The following is a 25302-nucleotide window of genomic DNA, read 5'->3' as shown; positions in this document are numbered from 1 at the left end:
TGAAATTGTTATATAATTTATATAATACAGTTTTTTCCTCATATTCCTATTTTTTTAAATATGTTGAAGCATTATCATTCTGTTCGCTTTTGTTTACAATAGATTCAATAAAGCTGATATAAAAAATAATGGAGCCAATTCAAATGATTTTTTGAACCTTTATATAACTCCTTAATATGCTGAATTTAACCAAATGAACAAATCTCTTTTACACGGATCGTTTTACCTTTCATTTTATTGAAACATATTTAGCAACATGGTCAAATGTGAGACATTAACTTAAGAGAACCAGAGACCACTTATAACAATCTCTCAAAGTGCAAACAAATAAGAAAGAAGCTTGTTCTTTAGTGCAAAATTAATGCAAAATCAAAGCAGTGATTATGTTATCATGAACAGTAGTATTGTGTGGATGGCAGCATGTTATTTTAATAAATCATGATATAGCAATATAAGAATAATGGAAAATATCCACTTGGATGTTAATCTAAGCTTAGATGTTGTTAAGTGGAAACGATCATTTGTGAACAGCATTTAAACAATAAAAATAACCATAACAATGTGCCATGATTCAACACTAACCTGGAGTTAAATTACAGAAACTACTTGAAGTATTTCACGTTTAGCACTTACACACTCCAGAATATCTCAAGTTACTTAAAAGTGGTTCAATTCCAGCTCTGAGATTCATGAAAACCGTACGTAATGTATTAGTATTAGCACTTATCATAAAAAAATACTGCAATTAAGGTGATTTGGAGAAGAAAAAAAATGAAATGTAGTGAAACATAATGAAATGACTCTTCATCCACTGCTGTTTTACAATTGCTTCTTAACTAAGATTTTACATACACAGAGCTAATTCGATTCCTGCCAATAAGGGGCCCTGAACCAAATTAATTGCTAATTCTATGAACAGGGGCTCTAAAATATTTTGGTCTCAATATATATGCATATATATTTTTAAATAAAACACATAGCAGCTCAATCATGAAACACAAGTAAACCAAATTTCTGCATAGATCATTATGTAATGTAATTTTTTTTTGTAAATTTACATAAGAATGACTTTACAAATCAACCGTTTTTGTTTGAATGTTGTTTCTGTGAATTTCAAAAAACAAAAACTTTACATACATTGCTTGTGAAAGCAAAATGTATAATTTCCGCAAAATGGATGGTTTTACAAAAGACTTGTACTTATATAAAAGCATACTTGCGTAGACTCTTGTATTCAGTTCACTTTGACATTTTACAGAAAAATAGTTTTGTGAATGTTTTTGTAGATGAATTTTGAAACAAAAAAATAGCTTAAACTATTGTTATGTACATGGTTTATAAAGCATTTCTATGTAAACTGTTGCATTAAATTTAGTGTGAAAACTTGCGTAAAAAAATATTTACAATCTACGTTAATGCTTTTTTGTGCATTCATTTCAAATCACCCTTAAACTTTTACGTACACAGTTCATAAAATAATTCTTAAGTAAATTGTTGCAGTGAATTTAGTCTGAAAATTTACGTATGTATGCATAAATATTATTTTGTACGTAAATTTTAAAACAAAAACTATGATTACTAAATTGTTACATTCAATTCAGTCACGTTTACATCAAAAAAATGAATTAGGAGCTAAGTACATGAATATCATAAAATTACTTTAGTTATGTACATAGCTCGTAAAATCATCCTTGTGTAAATTTTCGCATTGAATTGAACGCAACAAGTTAGCAATTACGGTTTACTTTTGTTTTAAAAGTTCATGTTCATTGTTCGTAAAACAATTTTTAATGTAAATTTTCACACTGATTTGAATTCAAAAGAGTTTAAGTGAGTTTTTGTTTTGAAATTCACAAGACAAATTTCTAGTTGGCAAAGTTGTCGAATTTAAGCGAATGCATTTAAAACTAATGATTGAGTTTAAATTCATGCACAAAAACAAAAATGTACATTATTTGTCAAGGTATTTTTATGTAAATTTCCGCATCGAACGAGACAATTTAAGTAAAAATAGCTTGACAATCAATGTACATTTTGGTTGTTTTTAGATTAATTTCAAATGTATACAATTTTTTTTATAAAACAAAACTATTATTCGATTAAAAATGTCCATAAAAATTGTTTTACGATCAGTGTATACGAACTTCCGAAAATAAAATAGTCGTCAATTTAATTTGACAATTTACATCAAAATTGTTTTATGAACAAAGTACTTGAATGCCGTTTTTTCACATGAATTTCAATTATTCGTAAAAGTATCCTTATGCAAAAAGACTCGCAAGAAGAATGTGTCTACGGATGATTTACACAAAAATGTGCAGCGGTCGTGTTTCATGAATGAGCCGTGGAGTGTACATACCTCTACTGTACATTTATCTCGACACAATAATTGACGTTCTTGTGGATCCAGGAAACATTTTCCTTTCATGTCAGACTCTAGGAAAAAAAAACTTGTTAAATTAGAATAACCATACGCTCGATATTTTATTCATTAGTCCGACTCGTATATAAATACCTAAAAAACAAACAAAAAGGCATAATAACAAACATTCAGTCCTCAAATTGAGACGCTGTCGATTGGCTCCTTCACGGGAAGAGTAAGTCTAGCTTAGGAGCCCATTCCAGGGCAGAGTTTACCACGGCTAAAGCCGCAGCCCCCAACGCCACAGTCAAACCCATGACCGCTAGCCTCACGAAGCGCCGTCCCGTGGATTGCACGACCGCCACGGTGCTGCGCTGGGCCTCCAGCGTGCGCTTCTGCTGCTCCACCCGTCTCTGCCGGAGAACCGTGTCCGGGCGCTGCTGCGTGGACGCCAACTCAAAGTCTTTGAAGGTGGAGACGGCGGTTCTGGACAGAGAGAATGGTTTGTGAGATATTTGTGGGTGTGAGAAACCCCTTCAGAGCAAGGCTGATAGACTCACTGCTGACTGCGCTCTCTGGCCAGCTCAGACGGAGGGAACTGAACGAACAGATCTCCCGCGCGGCTGATCAGAGTCTCGTACGGCAGGTCCTGCGGGATGCGGGACAGGAGATGGTGCATCATGGCCATGTCACACTCGCAGTCTAGCACCTCCTCCTCTCGATGCAGGACGATCTGCAGGAAGAAGACAGCGCTGGATTACCAATAGATTTACACAGGACACAAGGCGACCAATGAGTGTGATTGAATGTCATTTCTATTGAATCTTACAGGCTGGGTTTTAATGGTAGTATAAATATACTCTAAAAATGTCCTTATTTTTTTATATTTTTTAATAAGAATATTTTTATTTAATTTATGATAATAAAAATGAGATTTTTACTATATTAAATACAATACAATATGTGATAGATACAACATTATAAGTACAAAATAAGTTTTTTTATCATGGTAATGGCAATCTATGTTTATTTATGTTTTGTATCTATGTTATGTTAATGACTGTTTTTTATTATGGTAATGACATTTTTTAATATTAAATAATATCCTATTTTATGCAATGGTAATGAGATTTTTGCATTTTTTTAAAAATATGAAATGATATAAATTGCATTATGGTAATGACTATTGGATTTCATGTATATATATATATATATATATATATTGTATGGCGTGGTAATGATAATGACATTTTTTTCATTATGGTAATAATCTTTTTTAATAATATAACTGCATTATGGTAATGACAAAAAAATTTAATTAATATCCAACTGTATGTCATGGTAATGACAATGACAGTTTTTGCATTATGGTAATAATCATTTATTTATATTTTTTAATAATATAAAATTGCATTATGGTAATGACTTAAAAAATATATTAATTAATATCCAACTGTATGGCATAGTAATGACAAAAACATTTTTTGTACTATGATAATAAATATTTTTGTGTAAATACGAAATAATATATCATTTTAAGTTACGTAATCACAATGCGATTTATAAAGTATTAAATAATGATTTTATTTTGCATTATGCTATTGAAAATGATGTAAAAATATATATGAAATAATATCCTGTTTTATGTCACAGGAATGATGAGAATTTTCTGCCATTTACATTAAAGAAAATTCATTTATTTTTTTTATTTTTTACGTTACAATAGAATACTAACAGTTTGGCGGAAAACAAAATAATAATAATCAAATTAATGTCACAATGCACAAAATCTTAATGGCCCTAAGAATAGGCTTCAATTTTTTAATGCAAAATATCTATGCATTTTTAAAGCAACTCTATAGTCTATTAGTATTTAGTTACATACATCAAAAACTCCATGTTTGGAAGTTTAGGTAGACTGCAGATTCGGAACAGTACTTTTTTGTTCAATAGACAAATAGTCACGACACAAGAGAATGTGTCAATTATTTATTCAGACTCAACAACACGGCCTAAAAATAGCAGCTAATGCGGCGGCAGTGAAACTGCTGACCCACTTCTGCTGAATATCAGAAACCAGAGACTCAGAAGACAGCTTTGATGATAACAAACAGTCAAATGAACGCAAACGTACCACAGCAGCAAAGTATATAGGCATAAGGGGATGGCAGGCCAGGAAGAAATCGTACAACCGGACCACATGACGGAAATCTGACAGCACGTGTCCGAACCAGGTGATGAGCCAGCTGAGGGCGAAAATCGTGCCCACTTCAGCTCTGTTGAGAAAATGAAGATGCTAATCTCAAACTACTCAAGTGAATAAAGAACAGCGTTCTCATCGTTCTTTCACGTGTTGCATAATGATGAGCAAACAGGATCAATCAAACCATTGTGCTTCAACACAAACATACAAAGCAAACAAAAAGGGGTGTATACTCACTGCTGCATGAAGTCGTACACTTCAGGGTTCACTCTCTCGATGATGGGCATCAGGTAGTTCAAGATGTGTTTGGTGTTGTCCATAGTGGGGTCCATAAAGTCCCTGAAATGCAAGTTAGATGCATTAAAAATATCTATTAAGACATTAAAACAAAAAGAAAGCACTTTACAATCAGGTTTTAGTAGTTCACTACTTTAGTTAATGTGAACTAAGAATATACAATACTTCAACAGTATGTATTCATCTTTGCTAATGTTAATATTATTGACATTTACAAATACATTATTAAAATCAAAGGTTGTATTTGTTAACATTAGTCAATGAACTGTGAACTAACATGAACACTCAATGAACAATTATGTTTTTATTAACTAGCATTAACAAAGATTAATAAATACTGTAACAAATGTATTGCTTATTATTAGTTCATGTTAGTTAATACATTAAGTAATGTTAACTAATGAAACTTATTGTAAAATGTTACCCAAAACATATTATTATTATAAATATTACATATTTTGTTCCCTTTATTTTCAGCACAAATTAGGGCACATTCGAGAAATGTATAAATAAATAAAAATTTATATTTATATTTTAAATACAAGTATACAGAAATAAAAGTATAAATAAATATTTTCACATTTAAACAATAATTAATATAATTCAGTTATTTTATATTAATAATAATAATATATTTTTACATTAGTGATGAGAATAAGATTTGTTGTTGGAGGAAATTGCACTTAATAATCTTTAATTAATAAATATTATTATATATAATATCCAATGACATTTAAATAATAATTAATATATTTAAATAACATATAACAAAATATATGTAGACAATATTTAAGAATAAATAATAATAATATTTTCACATTTCAGTTTTGAGAATGACATTTTTGTTAGAGGGAATTGCACTTAATTATAATGAACAATGCAAAGAATTCAGAATGCAAAACAATTGGCGAAAAAATAAATAAATAAATCATTTATCACATTCAGGTTCTGGACCGAAAAAAATGGCGGAATTGGTGGGAAAAAAAATAAAATAAATAAAAAATAAAATATATATATATATATATATATACACACACACACACACACACACACACATATATATATATATATATATATATATATTAGGGCTGTGCAAAAATTAATTGCGATTAATCGCATCCAAAATAAAAGTCTGTGTTTACATAGTATATTTGTGTGTGCTGTATATCATTATTTTGTATATATAAATACACACACATGCATGTATATATTTAAGAAAATGTGTTATTCATATATAAAATATTTATATTTATTCAATTTAGATTTTGTATTTATATTTATATACAGAATTTAAGCGCAAATAATTCTAAAATATATACATGCGTGCATAGCTATTTATATATACAAAATAATTATATACAGCACACACAAATATATTATGTAAACACAGACTTTTATTTTGGATGCGATTAATCACAATTAATTTTTGCACAGCCCTAATATATATATATATATATATATATATATATATCCCATTCAGGTTCTGGACCGCTTTATTTGTGTGTTCCTGGCCCACCTGAGATGGTGAGTGGAGAGTTTTTCCACCAGGGCAGTGGCGAGTCGTTCCCCGAGCACCAGGAGGAAGGTCACCACAATGTCATGGTAACCCTGATAATAGTGCAGCTGAGGGTTTTTCGCGAGCACCCGCAGAATAATATCAGTCAGCTCCTCCTGAAGTCCCTCGCGCTGCTCGTCTGGCATCCCTGCGTCCGTGAAACACAGAAAGCATCTTTAGACATGTACAGAGCCCGGCTCCAGATCCAGAAGAGGCAGCGCTGCTCAGCTCACCTGGAGGAAAGCGTCTGAGGGATCTCTGGACGTCCAGAAGCACTTGGTTGAAGTCCTTGTTGTTGTCTCGATCGACCGTCTCTGAAGAATGAAAACTTGATTAACATCTGCAAATGAATTCCCCTGGGATGTCCAAGCGATCGCTCTTACCTAGTTGCTCAGGTATGTTGTCTACAGACACGTTGAGCAGTCTGGGCCACACCTGGCGGCGGATCTCATCGGTCAGAAGACCTCCTTCACTGATGGCCATGCGCCTCAGAGCGGGCACATCCACGGGCGTCCCGTTCAGGGCCTGCGTGATCTCCGCCATCTTCCTCTTCCGTCGGGACTCGCCATCTGCAAACATGAAGTCTGGAGTCAGTCTCTGAATACTGCGCTTCCTCACACAGCACTGAGTTTACTGGAAATGAACATGTTGACTAAGATCTTCACCCTTTCTCCTTCTTTTACGCAAGTCTTTTTGACACAACAGCCATTCCCAGAGGGACAGTCAGATTAAAAGGCTAGACATTGTCTTGAATGGGAACTATTTTAGTCTGGCTCACAAAATACACTCACGTCCCAAACATATGAAGCAGTTTGCATTTGTGAAAATGATTTTTAGAGTGCGTAGTCTAATATGCCACACGTTTGGGGATGATGATTAATGTATTTTCTGAAAATATTTCAATAATGTTATGAATAGGTACTTAAGATATAAGGCCAGTAAATACAAAAGATAAGTCACAGGACACTCCCACAGGAAAAACTAAATTATATGTATTTAAAAGATTATGAGGCAGAAATAAATTGTTTCCACACCCAAAGAAAATAATATTTTTTATATGTAGTAGTCAAAACCTTTCATCAAAGTTACATGAATTTTGAACAATAACCATTCTTGTCTTAGGACAACTTTGATAAAATGTTTTGATCCACTTCAAATGTTGACAACTAATATCTATCAGACAAATACACATACGTATAATTTATATATCGACATTTTTATGTATTGATCCATCTCTCTCTCTCTCTCTCTCTCTCTCTCTCTTTCTCTCTCAATTTTCAATTCAATTCAATTATATATATATATATATATATATAGCCTAAATAAATTATAGATAGATACATAGATAAGACAGATAGTATGATAAATAGATGATGGATGGATGGAGTGACAGTAAGATATACAGATAGATAAAACTACAATGTAAAAGATAGATAATTCATTTTTAAATTCAATTTTCTACCTCATAAGGTGTACAAACCTCTAAAATTAGTTTAGCAAAAACTGTAACATTGAAACAAGCATCTTTTATCGACAGCTAAAGAAGTGAAAAGCTCCCATCATGTCATAACTGAACACACTTTACACTTTAATAAAACACACACCTTGTTGTCCGAGTCCATTGAGCGAGGAAGAAGCTCCGACACTGCGTGACTTCTTCATCCTGTCGCTAATGTCTGTCCCTTTCCTCGGGTTCAAGTCCAGCTACATCATTTTATTTCAATGCAATGCGAACAGTTGATGGGCTTTTCCTTTAGCTTGACAGCTAACCTACAGGCCACATCACCTCGTTAGCTGTGTAGCTAAACGCATGTCAAATGAAAAGCCTGAGTCTCTCCGGTCTCTTTTACTCATGTCAAGGGTTTTAAATCAATGTGTTCCGCCGAACCGACCCGACCCGGGACTTTTAAGTCTCTTTAGTGTCATTTCATGATGTGAATCTTTTCAAAAGCTCCAGCTGTAGTATCATCTGGGTTAATGTTTACGTGTGAGTGAAGGATTATGGGAGTTGTTGTTGTATTGGAAAAAGGCGGTGTCCAACCAACCATTCAAAATAAAAGTCCAGATAATAAAAACAAAAAACAAACAATCCCCCCCACCTCTTTTTTTTGTCCTACCCCCTAGAAACTGACTGTAACAAGCATGTACAAATTACAACAAGCATGTAATTTATGATATACACATTTCATGGTTTAAATAAATACATAAATAAAATCATAGACGATTGGTCAGCCTTGAGGTCTCTTTGATTAAAAAAAATATACAATTTAAAGAAACATTTATTATGAAATTTCGTTTTAAAATACTCTCAGGCATTTTTGTCCCTCCACGCTTTCCATATGTTTTCACTCTTCCCTGCTTGTCATGTGAGTCCAGTGATTGCCACAACATTGAGAGAATATTGACTTCATCCAAAACATATTTCATTTTTTGTTACATTAACGTTAAATAGACAAAATGCTTTCCCGCTTATTGAAAGAACACCAAACGAAACAAAACGAACGGAAAGAGTTGCAAGGTATGTGTTTCTATGTCTGCCGACTAGCTTTGGCCCTTTGGTACAACTCAAATGTAATTGTCTGTTTTATAGTTATGTATTTAAGAAAATATGATGGTAATTAATGTTCACTTGATTCGCAAACTCTATCCTGCATCCATCTAACTTAGTCGTTGAAATTTGCTTTTATTGTTAATACCATGGAGGACCATTTATGGAAAGAAATGCGAGTTTAATTTTATTTATTCACTTTAGATTTAGATTTAATTGATTTAAATTGCATTAAAATACGTCTAAATAAGTATAAATTGCTGCTAAATTGTTACATAAACAAGTGTTCTTTAAAATAAAGAAAAATACATAATAAAAGTGTTAAAAGAAAAGAAAAGAAATGACAGTATGTTAAGATTATGCAGTACTTGGTCAAGTAATAAAACTCTTTTTTATTATTCTGTACAGAGAGACGAAGACGAGAGGCCATAACAGCTGCAACATGTTTAACAGAAGCCCTGGTGGATCATCTAAACGTGGGGTGAGCCCGATACATTTATATGTTTGTAAAGGTGTTATTTAATGCACAGGATTATACGGTCAGTTCATGTGATCACTGCGGTCATAATCCAAGTCTTTGTGCCGCTGTTATGACGAAACTGTGCAAAAGCAGCTTAGAAGCGTACGGTTGGATGCAACGGAGCATTGTTCTCGCAACAGCCGACGTGGGAATGAAAATGTGTATATGATGCTTTCATGTCGTCAGAGTAAGAGAAGCTACTTCTCTTCAAGGTAATGAACAACTCAAGAAATTCTAGGTGTAAATGACTTCCTTATTTCAGCCAAACACAATCAGAGTTATACTCAAACATATCCTTGCTCTTCTAAGCTTTATAATGGGAGTGAAAAGTAACTGAGATTTTGAAGAGCATCCATCCATCCATCATAAAGTAATCCATACGGCTCCAGGCAGGCCTTCTGAAGCGAAGCAATGCGTTTTTGTAAGAAAAATATTCATATTTATTATGAACTATAATCACTAGCTTCCGGTAACTGACATACACGGGTCTAGCTCTGGTGGAAGAGTGACCTATGTATGTTTTCTATGTATCAATGGTTCATGTCCCTCATAATTATGCATTTTTAACAAGTTGGAGTTTAGTTTTAAGTAACTGAACACTTTTTACAAGTCGTAATTACAACAAAGAGTGAATGCACCAAAAGAAATCTTTCTCAGGGTGGCGCAGGCCTACGTCAATCAACGCAAGCTGGACCATGAGGTGAAGACGCTGCAGGTTCAGGCCAGTCAGTTCTCCAAGCAGACGGCCCAGTGGATCAGCATGGTGGAGAACTTCAACCAGGCCTTAAAAGTACAGTGATTCATGTTTTTCATAATTTAGTGTTGCAGTCAGTTTCTCTGAAGTTTCATGAGCGATTCTTCTTTCACAGGAAATCGGAGACGTGGAGAACTGGGCGAGAAGTATCGAGATGGACATGCGGACGATCGCGACAGCTCTGGAGTACGTGCATAAAGGCCCGGTTCAGCCCGCGTCCTCATGAGTGGATCTACTGAAACTCAAAGGCTTTTCCTTTGAACTTGAACTTGGACTCTGTTGTTTGAGACATTTGTGTCTCATTTATTCTAGTAAAGAACTGCTGGAATAGTTTATCTATAATTTGGTTCAATTTTTTTTATTCTCGTTTTATGTAATATCAATATGCGTGCGTAATAAAAACAAATACTTGTGCTATAACTGCTGCGTTGGAACATGTTTTTGCAGTTACGGTCATATTTTACCCCCAAAAGTTCTGGGTTTCATCAGTGATTCACTTCCCTGCTTTTCACTTCAAACATTTAGCAAATATTTTCCATTCAGCCTCAGTAAGGAACATATAGTACCACGATTACAAACTTGTCCTGTTCTTTTTTGTGGGATTTCGCAGTTTTCTAATTTGTATTAACCCATTTTAAGCAGGGCTTGCGGTGTGATTCTACATAATCCCAATTTCTACAATAAGGTCTCTCAGTCTCATAGGATTAACTTTATGTATGTAAGGAGAAAAAACTAAGACGTAAAACAAAGTGTGGCTGTTTTAAGTCCACAACATGCCAGATTTCATTCACATATTTGTCCCATGGGACTCCATATGATATGATTTCATCTTGAGATTGTATTGAGGCTTCAAATAAAGTTTCACTTTGATTTTTAGGCATATAAAGTAAAAGACCCCCCCCCCCCCCCCATTATATAAATGTGTTTATATAATATTTTTTATACATTTCTAAAATCTATTTTTGCTATTAAAGTTCTGCAATTTTTAAATTTCTATAAAAAATTAGAAAATGTTTTTTTTTATATTTGTTTTCATTAATATATTATGTATTGTTAATATTTGTATTTAATTTTTAATTTAATTTATATTATTTTATTTTTTAAGTCCAATTTTTCCAAAAGGGATAGTTCACCCTAAAATGAAAATTTTGTCATCATTTACTCACTTACAAGCCTGTATGCATTTCTTTCATCTGTTGAACACAAAGGAATATATTTGAAGAATGTTCAAACACTTGATGGACCCCATTGACTTCCATAGTATTTTCCCCTCATAATATGGAAGTCTATAGGGACCAGCAACTGTTTGGTTACTAACATTCTTCAAAATATCTTCCTTTGTGTTCATTAAGAGAAAGAAACTCATACAGGTTTGATGACAGAGTTTTAATTTTTGGTTGAACTATCCCTTTAACTGATATGAGGTCATAAAAACACCATCTCTAATAATTTGACCAAAGATACAAATAGGTTAAATCTGTTGCAGACAAAAATGTCACATCATTGGACGCCCCTGTCAATGCTTAAAATTTCCTGTCAACCACCCAAAAACTAATTCAATCAACCTAAATATAATTAGAATTGGCATGTTTCTCCTTAAAAAGTTCCTCCCAGCCCAGCTATTTAGGGATCACATTTACACAAGCACACAAAATTGACCAAACAGCAATACACTGAGTTTGGAGATTAGAAATTGTGGCCCTGTCTTAGAGGATCAGCTTAAGGGATAAATCTCGGACGCAGACCCACTTCAGATCACTCACCAAACGAGTCCAGGACCTGCAGCTCCAGACCCAAGAAGGGAAAAGGTAAGTCTTGATTACTTACTAACTTGATAGCAGAGTTACTTATTTTTTTCTTCAATTGATGTTTTTAACAATCCGATGCGAATTATCATTTATTTAAATGTACACTGTACAACTTTTTGCAACAATTAGTTATAACAACTTAAAATTTGTTGAGATAACTTAAATATCAAACTAAAGTTAACAAAACTTATTATTTTAAGTCAAGCACAAACACATAATTTTTTTAAGTTGAAACAACACATGATTTCTTATTCTAATGTTAAATTTAAGTTGTGATAATCATTTTTTTACAAAGTGAATTAAGTATTCGTTTAGAGAAAAAGCAAAATAATTGGCTTAAGATTCTCCTAAAATTACAAACTAAACATTTTTACTAAAGAACATTCGATTTGAACTATTAATCAGGCTAATTGGTGTAATTGTATGTATAATGTCATGATTTATGTAAAACCAGTTTCACAATTTATTTTCTTTTGGCTATGAAATGGATATTAATGTTTTAATGTTTTTTTTTTTTTTTTTTAGCAAATTCATGTCATTGTAAAATATTGTGTGCGTTTAATACCAGAACGCACATTTATAATTGCCATTACTTAAGCCTTTGATAAAAGCCCTGTTTATTTGATCATTAATTAGCATTCATTTCTCAAAGCATCGTGTGTGTAGAAGCTTAAGTCTTCTCTACGCTTGGTTTTGTTCTCTTGGTTGTGTCATACCACAGAGATGAATCCTCAACCTTTCTCTTTGCTAATTAGTCTTTGAAGCTAATAGGTTTTGCATTGTGAGAAGCTTAAAGTGCCTCTGTGGTGCTGGATTTTCCATTTTTTTCGTACACAATCGATCTCTGCATTTTCTAAACCTCTACGCTGATTCCAAAGTCTCCCTTTGTTTGATAAGAGCCTTAGCTCAAGATTTCTCTTGTGCTCTGAAAAACGTGTTGAGTCACGAGTCAATAGCGTTCAATGAGCCTCCAAAAAACATGTTATGTAATTTTAGCATTCAAATCTTAGTATTGTTTTTTTTTTTTGTGGGATAAATTAAAACAATACTGTTTTTAGTAGTAATCAGCTCAAACTGATTTATGCAAACGTTTTAACAGATTTACTTTCATTGATTGATGGTTTTACGCAACCAAATCAACTGAAGATGATGGAAGAGAATGTACTGTATATGTGATGAGAATTTCTACAAACAAATTTGCCATATCTGATACTAATAAAATATTCAGAATATTGTAGAAATGTAGAATATTTGAGAAGTTCCTATATGTATCCTATCTCCGTTGGATTAGCCAATTGTGGCGATTAAAGGAATTGCACCCTGACGCTTCCTGCACTAATCACACCTGAACTGTTGTGTTTTTTTCTTTTACGTTCAAGCAATTGTTTACAAAAAATCTTCACAGAATCACTCAGGAGGCAAAAAAGATGTTTGAGTTTTTGAGGTAAGAACTACACTCTAAAAAAATGCTGGGTTGTTTTCAACCCAAATTTGGACAAACCCAAAATGTTATTAAAATTTTAAACCCGACTTCAACGTTCACTTTCAACTGTAAATTTTTAACCCAACACTTGAGTTTGTCCATATTTGACCCAAATTTGGGTTGAAACAACCCAGCATTTTTTAGAGTGATACACTACTATCAAAACACAAGCAAATAAATCAACAAAACTATAAAAAACATCATGAAATTTTGTTTATACTCATGTGCTCGCAGTAACGATTGTTCGTGGACGTGCTGCTTGAGTGCGTTTGCGGTGCTGTGGGTTCTGGTGTGGTTCTACCGGGACAACCTTGAGATTTCCAAGGTCTCAGAGAAGCACGTCTTTGTGACCGGTTGTGACTCTGGTTTCGGAAACCTACTGTGTAAACGCCTGGACAAACGTGGTTTCCGCGTCCTAGCCGGATGTCTCACGGAAAAGGGCGCGGACGATCTGAAGAGGGCGACGGGACCTTTCCTGAAGACCTGCATCTTGGATGTGACCAGCACGGCCAGCATTCAGAAGGCTGTGGAATGGACCAAAACAGAAGTTGGAGATAAAGGTGTGTTTCAGGGGAACACATGAAATAAAGGTTTTAGAGATGAGTTTGACATCTTTGTTCTTAACTTTCCAGGACTTTGGGGTTTGGTGAACAATGCCGGACGTGCTCTTCCAATGGGACCATCTGAGTGGATGAAACTCGAAGACTTTGAAAGCACGCTCAAAGTCAACATGACTGGCGTGATCGCGATGACCATGAACTTCTTACCTCTTGTGAAAAAGGCCCGTGGAAGAGTGGTGAACGTGGCGTCAGTGTTGGGTAGAGTGGCAGCTAATGGCGGCGGTTATTGCATCTCGAAGTTCGCGGTGGAGAGCTTCTCCGACTGTCTCAGGTATCACTCTTCAAAAGCTCATTTCCATCCACCAATTGTGCGAAATTTTGGATATCACATAAAAAAAACTCTATTAAGGTTGGAAATGTTTGATCTTATAAGACGACATGCACATACACTACTATAGAAACATTTTTATTGAATAAATCCCTCAATCTGCAACAAAAATAATATGATAGTGGACCAATTTCATCGCACAGCATCTCAAATGTTGGTTTGATCATTCTGAACGGCCTGAGCCAAAGTCTGTCATCAGAATGGTCGGGTACAATGGTTTTTTTTTATTTAAAGATATTTTGCGCTAGTTTCCCATGAAGTGACGATTTTGCTCTCTTGAGCAAAGGTTTTATGCGTTATTCTAGTTTTTGTGCATCAGCACCTTTGGATGGAATGAAAGATCTCCCAATTAAAGGGATACTCCACTTTTTTTGGAAATAGGCTCATTTTACAACTCCCCCAGAGTTGAACAGTTGAGTTTTACCGTTTTCGAATCCCTTCAGCCGATTTTATGTTATTTAGAAGAATATCAGAATCCAGACAGTTTCTGGTCTCATTGACTTCCATAGTATATATTTTTTCCTACTATGGAAGTCAATGGGACCAGAAACTGTCTGGTTACTGATCAGAAAATCGTCTGAACTCGAAAACGGTAAAACTCAACAGTTTAACTCTGAGGGAGTTGTAAAATGAGCCTATTTCCAAAAAAAGTGGAGTATCCATTTATCTGTGATAAAAAACAAAACAAATTGTTTATGTGTTGGTTTCGACCTTTGACACCAGCACTTCCTGTAATTTCAGGAGAGACATCCAGAATTTTGGGGTCAAAGTGTGCATCATCGAACCTGGTTTCTTCAAGACGCAGGTGACCAGCTTGGAGCCCATCGAGAGAGAACTTCATCGCCTCTGGGACCAACTGACCCCTGAAGTGAAAGAGAGTTACGGAGACAAATACTTGGATAAATGTATGTTATTTACGCAAACGATAACCATTTCTCCATTTATTCAAACATAGTCCATTGAGATGCTCTTTGTTTCTCCAGACATCAATATCCAGAGGCTGATCATGAACAACATATGCGACTCTGACCTCAGTAAAGTGACCAACTGCATGGAACACGCCCTGCTGTCCGCCCACCCAAGGACACGCTACAGTGCAGGCTGGGATGCCAAGCTCCTGTGGATCCCCTTGTCTTATATGCCCGCTTGCTTTGTAGATATTGCGCTGAAGCTGGTGATGCCAAAGCCAGCAAAAAGTGCCTAGATTTAGAGTGTGGTTAAAGGTCTTTTTAGGCTAGATACTTTTAACTCCCTTCTGATACACTGGAAGACACTCTATTTTGGAGTCCAATTTTGTATATTTATGAACAATTATACAAAGTACAACCACACCAAGCCATTTATCTTATTTCTCATTGACATGTTCTTGTCGAATAAGTGACATTTGCCTGAACTTGCCTTGAAAATGCATCACCAATTTTTGCCTGTTGGTCAACTACAGTAGATGTGTTGCTAGAGTGCCACTTTGACTTTTTGGCATTATATTTGTATGAAACTGTCAGAGATAGGCCTACGTGCTTGACTTGCCAAATTATGGATATTTTAATGGAATAGTTGACATACCTGTATGAACATAATTTAATAAATGTTATAATAATATTTTCTGCGTAGTCATATTGTCATCTATGAACCAGTTTCTTCCCAGAAAGGACAGGTTAAATCAGCATGGTATGCTGGTTATAGTTAAAACAATCTAGATGTTTTTGTTCAGTTGGTCAATATCCCACTGTCAGGTGAGTGGAGACCATATCAACAAATATTTCTTACGAGCCATGAACATTTATTATTCATTAAACCGCTCGTCCATGACGAATAAATCATTAAACTGATCCCTGAAGCTAATCTATTTATGCTAACATTCTCAAACGTGGAGCGCGAGAATATTCGGAGCGGTTGAATTTGTTCACGTCATCGTTCTTCTACGTAGCGATTGTAAATTGTTTTACATTAAAATAGCCTACATTTACTTCATATCGTATACATTTCATGTTATTTAATGCCTTGCTATATTTTCTACTGGGGTAACAGTTGTCAGAAGACGAGTAAGTTACGGCGTTGATCGTTTTAGAATATAAATATATTTAAACTTATAAACATCTCAAAAAGTGCTGTCTCAGTATCATGACATGAGATCTCTTCGCCCCCCGATGATTTAAAAGTGAAAGTTATCTGTGACGGTGAACTTTTAGGGGATGCCAGTGTTGATAAAGTGCTTCTGGCGCTCACCGGATTCCACGCGCACCTGTTGACGCGAATCAAAACAAACCAGCCGCGCGCGAGAGAGAGTGATCTCCAGAGTTACTTGCGACCAGGACTAGTTCAAATCCCCATATTTACGCTTCAAATTTTTATTTGTTTCTCATGCGATACAGGAAAATGATTTCTTTCAGGACCCTACGACTGCCTAATGTTGGAATTATTGGCTTACTGGCGAAAGACGTGGCAAAAAGCAGCTCAGCGTGTCAGAATGTGACGAAGAGGTCGTTTCATTTAACTTTTCACGCAACCCGCGAATTTACAGCACCTGTGTCCGTGGATAAACCAAAATCCAAAACGTGAGTCACTTTTATAACATATAAAAATGTTTATTGGTATCAAATGTTTGATTTAAAAAAAAAAATAGAAAAAGTAGCCTACATTTGTTTGGTGTTAGTGTGTGTAGAGGCCTAATCTTTTTTTCATTAAAGCAGAAATATGACCAATAAAAGTATATTCTCTGGACTGGAGGACATGCTTTTCTACACTATAACTGAAGGAGCGGAGAAAGTTCCTGTATCTCATTTCATCAGTGTAAGTTCTTTAATTTACACACACACTGAATCATACAACTTTTTTACATTAGCAGTTGTTAAAGTCTGCAAACTGAACATCACTGTATATGGGCAACAGCTGGGAGTTGCCCCACACATTGACTCAGATGTTATGGGCTCAGTTACCATCACCATCTTACATGTTCCCTATGAAATCTGATTCAGCCATTGGAGGGCTGAGGTAAAACTAACTCACACACGATTAGACTTTGTGGTACTGCTGTCATGGGTTGTGTAATAATTTATACAGAAGGTCAGTAAACACCCCCAGCACCTATAGGCTTAAATATCTAACTAAACTAAAGTTAACTAAACTTAATATTTTAAGTCAAGCACGAACACATACTTTTTTAAAAGTTGAAACATGTTTGATCATTGTTTAATTAGAGTAATCTTTATAAACACTACTGTTTAATTAAAGTTTGCCCAACAAATTTAAGTATTCTCCCCATCTAACAGGCAATGAAAAGCACCGGCCTTCTGACCTCTGACCCCAGATTGCGTGACTGCATGGAAAAGATTCGCGAAGCTATCCGGGAATCAGCCGGTGAAGTCATGATGGACCGTGAGCTGTTCCGAAAGTGAGTATATTTTACACACAAAAAATATCTGCGAATTTCCTGCATAAAGAGGAATACTTATCCAGACCAAGTTCTAGTTTTTAACATTTCCAACATTGTGACAGGTGTGCGGGTGGAAACATCGTTCTGCTGAGTCTCGCTTTCAGACGGAAGTTTATCATTCCCGAATTTGAGGCATTTGTTGGCATTATCAATCATATTTACCACACATCGAAACTGCAACATGATGGACATGTAAGAACTGTATTTTTAATCTTTTTTGTCTCATTTAGTTGTATAGTTGGACTCACTTCCAATATTTTTCAGGTTACAAAATACATTCCCCATCTCACCAAGTTTAGTCCTGATCTTTGGGGCGTCTCTCTCTGCACAGTGGATGGTCAAAGGTAAATAGAAAAAGCTCCCTCAAATTTTCTATAATATGAAGTGATGATTTTCAAACGAACTCTTTGATTTTCAGGCACTCAATTGGAGACACAAAGGTGCCGTTCTGCTTACAGTCGTGCGTGAAGCCGCTGGAATACGCCATCGCTGTACACGAGCACGGCACCGAGCGAGTGCACCACTATGTGGGGAAGGAGCCCAGCGGATTCAAATTCAACAAACTCTCTCTGGATGAAGACGGTGGGTGAGGAAATGTCATAGATTATCATATAGACAACCTACAGATGTTCTTGATGTCGAGCAAAATGCAATAGATATACTCATATGGCTACAGAAAATAGAATAGTGTTGGTAATCAAGTAATCAATAACTGTAATTTACAGTAAAGTAAGGGATTACTCTTAATTTTTTTGTAATTTGATCACAGTTACTTTGCATTAAATACAAACAATTCTATATGAAACAATAGTGGATTTAACAGAAATTTAGCGTCTAATGTTAAAATGCTGTGGCGTAACCTTGCTTTAAAAAGTGGGTGGGACAGGTGTGTGTGTGGGGTCATAAATCATAAATCAGATGTACTGTACACCTACACTCTAAGAAAAAAAGGTACAAAAGCTGTCCTTGGGACTGTACCTTTTCAAAAGGTACACTTTTGTACCCAAAGGCTGCATATTGGTACCTTAGTGGTACATATTAGCACCTAAATTGTACATATAAACATCTAAAATGTACATATTAGTACCTAAAATGTACATATTAACTGATTAACACCTAAAATGTACATATTACCACCTAAAATGGACATATTACCACCTTAAATGGACATATTAACACTTAAAATTTACATATTAGTACCTAAAATGTACATATTAACTCATGAAATGGACATATTAGCACCTAAAATGTACATATTAACACTTAAAATGGACATATTAGCTCCTGAAATGTACATATTACCACCTTAAATGGACATATTAACACTTAAAATTTACATATTAGTACCTAAAATGTACATATTAACTAATGAAATGGACATATTAGCACCTAAAATGTACATATTAACACTTAAAATGGACATATTAGCTCCTGAAATGTACATATTACCACCTTAAATGGACATATTAGCTCATGAAATGGACATATTAGCACCTAAAATGTTCATGTTAACATTTAAAATGTACATATTAACACTTAAAATGGACATATAAGCTCAAATTGACATATTAGCACCTAAAATGTACATATTAACACCTGAAATGTACATATCAACAGCTGAAATATACTTATTAGCACCTAAAATGTATATATTAGCACCTAAATTGTACATATTAACACTTAAAATGTACATATTAGCACCTAGAATGTACACATTAGCACCTGAAATGGACAATAGTTTACCTTTTGAAAAGGTACAGCCCAAGTGACAGCTTTTGTACCTTTTTTTCTGAGAGTGTATGTACAATAACATATCGATGTCCAGCAATTGATTAAAATAGTACATTGTGTTTAATTTGTCGTTTAATGAGATAATATGAGTAATACACGTAGTAACTATATGCTGTTCAAGATGTATGTACTATAGTAATTACTATAAATATGCAACTAATCTAAAACACACCCTAATCATAACCCCAACCCTTTAGTAAGTAAGTACATATACTTAATATTACTCAGTACTTGCATGAATAATTACATTTTAACACGGACACCTTAAAATGAAGTGTAGCCATACATTCATATTAAATGAAATAATTTGTGGTTTTCTGTTCTTAGATAAACCTCACAATCCCATGGTCAACGCTGGAGCGATTGTCATCAGTTCACTTATCAAGGTAAACATAAACCTGCACTTTCACTGTGGAGTTTAGTGTCAAGTAGGCTTTTGTTTGCACCATTTACTTGTCCGGTAATCAACTCTATTTGCAACTCCAAAACATACACTGATATGCGTGCGAGGGCATAATTCATTTGAGCTTACAGACCTTTGACCCAGAATTCCCGATCTGTGTGGACAGACGCGGAGCATCTGCTACATGTGTTGTTTTGTGGTGAAGCTATGAGCAGGACTATTACTGGTCTGGACTTAATCCAGGCTATTAAAAGTGCCCTTTAGAGCAAATGTGTGTGATCTGGGCTTCCTAGGTTCTCCATTACAAGCTGATAATAGGCAAAAGCGTCACGTTGGTAAAACTGACTGTTCCTCTTCTCGTTCTCTCCAGCCAGGTGTCAACAAAGCGGAGAAGTTTGACTATGTAAGTTGTTGGATCCTGACATTTTTCCATGTCATTTGAAAATATGAAAATACATACGCTGACAGGCAGGTGATTGGACGATTTTTTTTTTTTGGTCCTCAGATTTTCACAGAAGATTTTTGTTTTAATGTTTAGACCACTTATGTAGAGAGATTAAACCAAATAAAAAATAACAAAATGTGTTTATGAAACAAATTTCCTACCCATCCCTTTTAATGGAACAAGGCTATTAATCTCCAAAGCACCAAAAGTAGTGCATACAACCTTTCAGCTATATTATAAAGTCATACAATTGTTCTTTTCTAGTAGTCGTTATTCCTCGAAAATATTGCTTTTTAGATATAGATAATGCCTTTATAATGTATCTTTATTTGGTTTTTTACTATTAATTTTGCTAAATATTTTTTATTGCATTTCCTCATCAGGTGATGGAGTTTGTGAAGAAAATGACAGGCAGGGAGTATGTGGGCTTCAGCAACGCAACGTACGTCTTTCGCTTTGGCGTTTTACACTTGTTTTGCACACAATTTGATTGCTATTGACTTACGTTTGATTTTCGTTTGGACAGATTCCAGTCAGAGAAGGAGACAGGAGACAGAAACTACGCAATAGGATACTACCTTAAAGAAAAAAAGGTTTGTACTTTAGCGAACATTGTTTTTTATATAAACAATCTAGCGGGATTTTTTTTGATTGTTCACAAATACAATTGTGATGTCCTACTTTATAGTGTTTTCCGGATGGGGCGGATATGATCGACGCACTGGACTTTTATTTCCAGGTTGGTTAGGTGATTCTTCACCTGTTTTAATCAGTTAAATTATTTAAATGTTAAAGGAGTAGTTCACTTTAAAAAAAAAAAAATTGTGATCATTTACTCACCCCCACATCATCCAAGATGTCCATGTCTTTCTTTCTTCAGTTGAAAAGAAATGAAGGTTTTTGATGAAAACATTCCAGGATTTTCTCCATATAATGGACTTCAATGGGAACCAAACGGTTCAAGGTCCAAATGAGAGTTTCAGTGCAGCTTCAAAGGGCTTTAAATGACACCAGACGATGAATAAGGGTCTTATCAAGGACCCTTCGAGTCATGACTCGAAAAAAGATTTGTTCATTTTGATGAACGAGTTTGAACGGGAGAGTCACGAACGCTCATCACAGTACAGAGCAAGGCGAGCGTTTGTGCTTATAAAACTTTTTTATTTATTTTTTAAATGACCGATCATTTTGCTAGATAAGACCCTTATTCATCGTCTGGTGTCGTTTAAAGCCCTTTGAAGCTGCACTGAAACTCTCATTTGGACCTTGAACCGTTTGGTTCCCATTGAAGTCCATTATATGGAGAAAATCCTGGAATGTTTTCATCAAAAACCCTAATTTCTTTTCGACTGAAGAAAGAAAGACATGGACATCTTGGATGACCTGGGGGTGAGTAAATTATCAGCAAAAGTTTTTTTAAAAGTGAACTACTGCCGACTGGATTTCCTCTCTGTCCTTCACAGTTGTGCTCAATAGAGGTCACGTGTGAGTCTGGCAGTGTGATGGCTGCCACACTGGCTAACGGCGGCATCTGTCCAATCACAGGAGAGAGAGTTTTGAGCACAGAAGCTGTACGAAACACGCTCAGCCTCATGCACTCCTGCGGGATGTACGACTACTCGGGACAGTTCGCTTTCCATGTGAGTAAATTTATACTTGTATGGATTTTTTTTATGTTATAATTTGTGTCGTAGTAACACTTGCCGTATATCTTTACATCTCAAAACATGCAAAATCCATTTCACGGAAAGTCGACCATATTTGTAACACCTCTCCGGGCAGCTATTTTGGATGTCCTATGTATTTTAATGGGGGAATCCTGAAATCTCAAAAACGGCTCTTTTATTTATAAGACGGGACTTATTCTGCCATATTGCCCGATGGACTTTCTCCCATTCATAAGTAATATGAGTGTACCATCTTTGTATATCTAAAGTTTTTGATGCATGTCAGGTTGGATTACCTGCTAAGTCCGGTGTGTCGGGTGCAGTTCTTCTGGTGGTGCCGAACGTGATGGGCATCATGTGCTGGTCGCCCCCGGTGGACAGAATTGGAAACAGCGTCCGTGGAATCCACTTTTGTCAGGTGTTTCTGTCATCACCCTCTTTTTAATTCCAGACCATAAATTTAGTAAAAATAGCTAATTTTGTAACCATTCTGTATTTAGGAACTGGTGTCTTTATTCAACTTCCACAACTACGACAATCTGAGGCACTTTTTGAAGAAGCAAGACCCTCGCAGACAGTCTGGTGACGACATGGTAAACCTTAGAACAGCTTTCACACCAACCACATGAACTAAACTACAACATTAAACACCCAAACATTGTGTTGTAGAACAAGTCGGTGGTGAATCTGATGTTTGCAGCCCACAGTGGAGATGTTTCAGCTCTGAGAAGGTCATTTTGCAGTTCACAATGAACAAAATTTGAGTGCTACTGATATGAAGGTTACTTACAGTACTGATATCTCTTTTCCTCCATCAGGTTTTCCCTTTCATCCATGAATATGGAGTTAAAGGACTATGACTCTCGCACACCTCTCCACGTAGCAGCTGCAGAAGGTAGAATCATTTGCTGTGAACATTAAAGCATCTTTTTGTGCCAAATACAGTTTATTTAATTATTGTCTGTTCTGTTTTAGGTCATGTGGATGTTGTGATATTTCTGACGCAGGCTTGCAAAGTCAACCCTTTTGTGAAAGACAGGTACAGATCAGTTTCTTTACACCTTTACCTTCAATTCTGTCCATTTGGTCATAATTAACCTTGTATCTCTAATTCAGGTGGGGAAATATTCCCCGGGATGACGCCATGCAGTTCGGCCACAAGGACGTGGTGAAGATCCTGCAGGAATATGAGCAGAGCTGCAGTCCAGGCTGACACAGAAGACCACAGTCATCAATCCAGATATTCAGGGTGTGAATGTTTCAAAGTTAAAAGGTCGTTCACCCAAAAATGAAAAGTATCCCATAATTTACTCACCCTCAAGCCATCCATCCTAGGTGTGTATGAGCTATATATAAATTAGGGCTGTCAAACGATTAATCGCGATTAATCGCATCCAAAATAAAAGTTTGTGTTTATATAATATGTGTGTGTGTACTGTGTATAATTATTTTAGTTTACACATGCATTTATATTTAAGAAAAAAATATTAATTATATATAATTTTTTTTATATTTATATATAATATAAATTATTTATAAATCTATATACATGAAAATATTTCTTAAATATATACAAGCATGCGTGTGTATTTAAATTTATAAAATAATTATACACAGTGTACGCACATATATTATATAAACACAAACTTTTATTTTGGATGCGATTAATCGCAATTAATCGTTTGACGGCCCTAATATAAATATATAATAAGCTACTTCAGAAGGACTTTATTAACCCCCTGGAGCCATAAGGATAACTTTCATGATGGATGGATGCACTTTTTTAGCCTTCAAAATCTAAGGTACCATTCACTCCCATTATAAAGCTGATTGTATTTTTTAATATAACTCTGATTGTGTTTGAAATAAGAAAGAAGAAAGTCATATACACCTAGGATGGCTTGAAAGCAAGTAAATTCTGGGATAATTTTCATTTTTGGGTGAACTATCCCTTTAAGGACTATATAGATCAGGGGTGCCCAACCCTGCTCCTGCCAGTCAAGTCAAGTCAAATATATTTATATAGCGCTTTTCACAATCCAGATTGTATCAAAGCTGCTTCACAATATCAATCAAGACAACTTAACAGTGTTTGTTTATTCATTGAAAAAAAAAAAGACAATCAAGTTTGGTAGAGCTGATCAATGATGGGTCATTTAAGTTGAATATCTGAGCAAGCCAAAGGCAACAGTGGCAAGGAACCAAAAAACTCCATAAAGTGACCCGATGGTGTCCTAAAACTCCATCAGCCGATCGACTGTCCTGCACAGTTTATCTCCAGCCCTAATCAAACACACCTGAAGCAACCAATTAAGGTCTCCAGGATCACTTGAACATTAAAGGCAGGTGTGTGTGATTAGGGTTGGAGAAGGCAGGAGCAGGGTTGGGCACCCCTGATATAGATCATGTCATAAGAAATTGCACAAAAAAGGGCACATTATGGAAATTGTCTATTTAGATAGATAAAAAAAACGCTCTCTGTTTTCTTATTTGTAAATATGTTTTTGTACATAATTTGTGTTGTATACATGTTTAATGTGGAAAAGCACAATGTACAGTGTTTGTGAATAAACAAAACCAACCATACAGATTATCATTTTTACACATCTTAACGTATTTTAGAATATTTTTTTTTCTTAAAAGAAAATGTATTTCTATTTCTTTCAATGTCACGGTTTTTGCAACTTTTTTCGAATAAATTACCCAACAGGTATATTTTTATGGTGACCCAGTAGTGCACAACACAACGCAATTTAAAAAATAAACATAAGTTCACAAGACAACGAAATTAATCCACAACACTTACATTTACGAGTCATTAAATCATGTTTAATTTGGACTTCTCTGTGCATGCTCTTTGAGGTGGTGACCATAGACCTCCATTATATGACTGACAGACATGAACGGTTTGACCTAAAAATATACTGCGGAAACAAAGACACCTACATCTTGGATGCCCTTGAGGTAAGCTAAAACATATCAAAAATTAATTTCAAAGTGAACTATCCCTTTAATCTGCCTGTATTTTAGTGCACCAAGATTGACGTGATTCAATCTACAGATATTAGGTAGCCTATATGTGTAA

The 25302-nt window shown here is 35.1% G+C and overlaps 4 protein-coding genes across 6 annotated transcripts; 3 read left to right on the top strand and 1 right to left on the bottom strand.

Moving 5' to 3' along the window:
- Nucleotides 1–217: 217 nt before the first annotated feature.
- On the bottom strand, nucleotides 218–8425 carry tbc1d20 (TBC1 domain family, member 20). Its single transcript, XM_039691221.2, has 8 exons — nucleotides 8022–8425; nucleotides 6801–6986; nucleotides 6651–6731; nucleotides 6379–6565; nucleotides 4803–4904; nucleotides 4497–4638; nucleotides 2923–3095; nucleotides 218–2848 (listed from the first exon to the last, which is right to left on the bottom strand). Exons 1-8 carry the CDS (start codon nucleotides 8077–8079, stop codon nucleotides 2587–2589), a joined length of 1191 nt encoding a protein of 396 aa, XP_039547155.1. The 5' UTR covers nucleotides 8080–8425; the 3' UTR covers nucleotides 218–2586.
- A 320-nt stretch (nucleotides 8426–8745) lies between these two features.
- On the top strand, nucleotides 8746–10659 carry bloc1s1 (biogenesis of lysosomal organelles complex 1 subunit 1). Its single transcript, XM_039691263.2, has 4 exons — nucleotides 8746–8935; nucleotides 9374–9446; nucleotides 10143–10275; nucleotides 10355–10659. The coding sequence occupies exons 1-4, from the start codon at nucleotides 8875–8877 to the stop codon at nucleotides 10463–10465; spliced, it is 378 nt and encodes a 125-aa protein (XP_039547197.1). The 5' UTR covers nucleotides 8746–8874; the 3' UTR covers nucleotides 10466–10659.
- An 893-nt stretch (nucleotides 10660–11552) lies between these two features.
- rdh5 (retinol dehydrogenase 5 (11-cis/9-cis)) lies at nucleotides 11553–16071 on the top strand. 2 transcript variants are annotated; one of them, XM_039691230.2, is made up of 6 exons: nucleotides 11553–12047; nucleotides 13427–13491; nucleotides 13765–14090; nucleotides 14163–14421; nucleotides 15220–15383; nucleotides 15462–16071. In XM_039691230.2, exons 2-6 carry the CDS (start codon nucleotides 13475–13477, stop codon nucleotides 15680–15682), a joined length of 987 nt encoding a protein of 328 aa, XP_039547164.2. In that variant the 5' UTR covers nucleotides 11553–12047; nucleotides 13427–13474; the 3' UTR covers nucleotides 15683–16071. The 2 variants fall into 2 exon arrangements, with proteins under 2 accessions (XP_039547164.2, XP_088977370.1); XM_089121244.1 differs by lacking the exon at nucleotides 11553–12047 and having other exon boundaries at nucleotides 12635–14090.
- Nucleotides 16072–16356: 285 nt separating this feature from the next.
- Nucleotides 16357–25181, top strand: gls2b (glutaminase 2b (liver, mitochondrial)). 2 transcript variants are annotated; one of them, XM_039691213.2, is made up of 19 exons: nucleotides 16360–17033; nucleotides 17169–17268; nucleotides 17748–17869; nucleotides 17974–18103; nucleotides 18176–18255; nucleotides 18330–18493; nucleotides 20030–20088; nucleotides 20476–20508; nucleotides 20934–20992; nucleotides 21077–21143; nucleotides 21239–21289; nucleotides 22014–22190; nucleotides 22504–22635; nucleotides 22718–22810; nucleotides 22887–22948; nucleotides 23036–23112; nucleotides 23193–23256; nucleotides 23334–23466; nucleotides 25080–25181. In XM_039691213.2, the coding sequence occupies exons 1-18, from the start codon at nucleotides 16840–16842 to the stop codon at nucleotides 23428–23430; spliced, it is 1761 nt and encodes a 586-aa protein (XP_039547147.2). In that variant the 5' UTR covers nucleotides 16360–16839; the 3' UTR covers nucleotides 23431–23466; nucleotides 25080–25181. The 2 variants fall into 2 exon arrangements, with proteins under 2 accessions (XP_088976886.1, XP_039547147.2); XM_089120760.1 differs by having other exon boundaries at nucleotides 16357–17033; nucleotides 17974–18255.
- The last annotated feature ends 121 nt before the right edge of the window (nucleotides 25182–25302 follow it).

The sequence above is a fragment of the Pimephales promelas genome, chromosome 2 (assembly GCF_988280905.1).
Source record: "Pimephales promelas chromosome 2, fPimPro1.hap1.1, whole genome shotgun sequence".
Lineage (NCBI taxonomy): Eukaryota > Metazoa > Chordata > Actinopteri > Cypriniformes > Leuciscidae > Pimephales > Pimephales promelas.
Note: the sequence above shows the minus strand (reverse complement) of the source record. Positions and strands in the feature narration are given on the sequence as shown.